We start from the raw sequence: 2,406 nt of genomic DNA, 5'->3' as shown, positions 1-2,406 counted from the left end.
ATTTATTTTTATTTTATGTGTATGTGTGTGTTGCCTGCATGTAGGTAAGTGTATCTGTGTTGTGCAATGTGCCTGGGGAGGACAGAAGAGGCTGTTGAATCCCCTGGAACTGGAATTATGGGCAGTTAGCTGCCATGTGGGTGCTGGGATTCAAACCCGGGTCTTCTGCAAGAACAGTCAGCGTTCTTAACCACTGGGCTATCTCTCCAGCCAAGTTTTCATTTTTTTAAAAAAATACTTCATTATTTTAATTTATGTGTATGCATGTGTTGCCTGTCATGTCGTGCAGTGCCCGCAGAGGTCAGAAGAGGGTTATTAGATTCCCCTGGAGCTGGAGTTGCAGACAGTTGTTAGCTGCCATGTGGGTGCTAGGAATCGAATCCAGGTCCTCTGCAAGAGTGGCCAGTGCTCTTAACCACTGAGCATCTCTCCAGCCCTCGGTTTTTACTTTACTATCACAACACTCTCACATGGCAGGAAAGACTGTCATGTTACAGAGGGTGCAGCAGACACAGAGAAGTTAGGTAACTTGTTTAATGTCACACAGCCAGTGGGCAACAAGTCAGGATTTAGCCCATGGAGACTGTATCTTAACTGTTATCTTAACTGTTATCCAGCCATGGAGACTGTATCTTAACTGTTATCATTGTGCTCAGATACCACAGTGAGAAACAGCAGGGCTAGAGTCTTCATTACTTTCTACTTGTTTGTTGGTTTGAGACAGGGTCTCAGGTAGCCCAGATTGGCCTTGAGTTCCCCGTCCTCCTGCCTCTACCTCCCAAGTGCTAGGATTACAGGCATGCACCTTACACCTGGATTTAGAATCTTGGTGGTGTTACTAGCTCTCTGAGTTTGGGTTTCCTCCTTGGTAAAATGGAACATGCCATCCTTGGAGGCCTTGGGACGAAGAGACAGATGGCTTCCATAGGTCCCTGCACAATGCCTGGGCCTAGCAGACCTTCAGGAACCCATGCTGCCTTTACATGACCCAGGAGTGGTCCTGGTGTGCAGCTACAAAGAGCCCAGGTGCCTGTTGAGTGGCTCACCTTCATGAGTACTGAGAAAAGACAGGCCTGCTGGTCCCACCAGTCCCTTCTGTCCCCAGGCCCTGGAGCTGGCCTCCATCCGCACCCACCACTGGCGCATCCAGGGCTGCAGTGCCGTCACCGGGGAGGACCTGCTGCCTGGCATTGACTGGCTCCTCGATGACATCTCTAGTCGAATCTTCACCGCCGACTGAGCTGCTTTGATGTCCCCAGCTTGCAGTCCAGGCCTCTGCCCTCACCAGACACCAGCTGGTGGGGACGGGCACCAGCCAGCCAGACTAACACTCCACACTCCTCCGTGATCTGCTGCTCCTGCTGCCACTGCTGCTCCCCGGGATGAGGACTGTCGCCTGGCTCCTGTGCTGCCATGCCAAGAGGACCGGGCTGGGCTGGGAGGGGCTGCCTGCTGCTACCGAGGTCCTGGGTGCCTCCTCTGCCCAGCAGTGAGAATAAACCTCTCCTTGCCCTGAGCCTTCCTGAGCTGTTTGTGAGTCACCAACTTGAGTGCTCACTTGGGGCACCAGTCCAGGTTGGACCTGCAGGGCGAGGGCTAACTGCTGTTCTGTGCAGAATGTGCAGAGCTGTGATGCTCAGGATAGGGCTGAGCCAATTCCATCTGCAGGATACCAGGCAGGCTTCTTGGAGGAGGTAACACTAAAGCCAGGGATGAAGGAGAAGTGGAAGGGATTGGCAGTCCTAGGGGGACACCTCCCCTCATCGGTGTGAATTAGAAGGGGCTTGCCTCCAGATTAGGGCTCAAAGCCTGTTGAAATTCAGCCCCCACTCACCATTGCAACTAGGAAAATTGTACAGTGGACAGTTTGCACAGCTATAGGAGACTAGGTCAGGCACAGAAGCATGAAGAGCTTAGGAAATGGGAGGGACATGGACTCTGGGCCAGGAGCTGTGCAGGGCGGGAGCTGTGCAGGGCAGGGACAGATGGGTGGCTGCATGATCAGGGCTTCTGTGCACCTGCCTTGGGTCTCAGCCCTGACTGGCTCTACTGGCTCTACCAGGCACTACCTATGGCCTGGTACAGGCAAGGACACCCCTGTACAGTAGGCCAGCATCCCTTCCACAGGGCAAGGCGAACCTCCAGGAAGATACAAAGCTGCCTCAACCCCCCCCCCCCGCCAGCAGGGTCCTGAACTCAGCTACCTGACCCCTACACCCCAGCTGCCTCTTGTGAAAGTCCCAGCCTCGCCATCTTCAATTGCATTTGAAGCTGAAATGCCAGGGCGGAGCTGGCTGGCCTAGCCTGGGCTCTGCTGGCCTCACAGGGTCTTGATGCTATCAAGCCCAATGGACAGTGTCCCGGGGGAAGACCAGTTTCCCAAAGGGAAGTGGGCTGCTTTAGTGA

General features: G+C 54.1%; 1 protein-coding gene across 1 annotated transcript in view; it reads left to right on the top strand.

Moving 5' to 3' along the window:
- Arl2 (ADP ribosylation factor like GTPase 2) overlaps positions 1-1,516 on the top strand; it is a 7,153-nt gene extending 5,637 nt beyond the window's left edge. The window contains exon 5 of the mRNA XM_008838891.3: positions 1,106-1,516. Coding sequence (XP_008837113.1) covers positions 1,106-1,240 — 135 coding nt within the window. The 3' untranslated portion in view covers positions 1,241-1,516. The remainder of the gene's footprint in view (positions 1-1,105) is intronic.
- Positions 1,517-2,406: the final 890 nt, after the last annotated feature.

The sequence above is a fragment of the Nannospalax galili genome, unplaced genomic scaffold, assembly GCF_000622305.1.
Source record: "Nannospalax galili isolate Female #2095 unplaced genomic scaffold, S.galili_v1.0 scaffold1659, whole genome shotgun sequence".
NCBI classification, from domain to species: domain Eukaryota; kingdom Metazoa; phylum Chordata; class Mammalia; order Rodentia; family Spalacidae; genus Nannospalax; species Nannospalax galili.
This window is presented reverse-complemented; position numbering and strand designations above follow the sequence as displayed.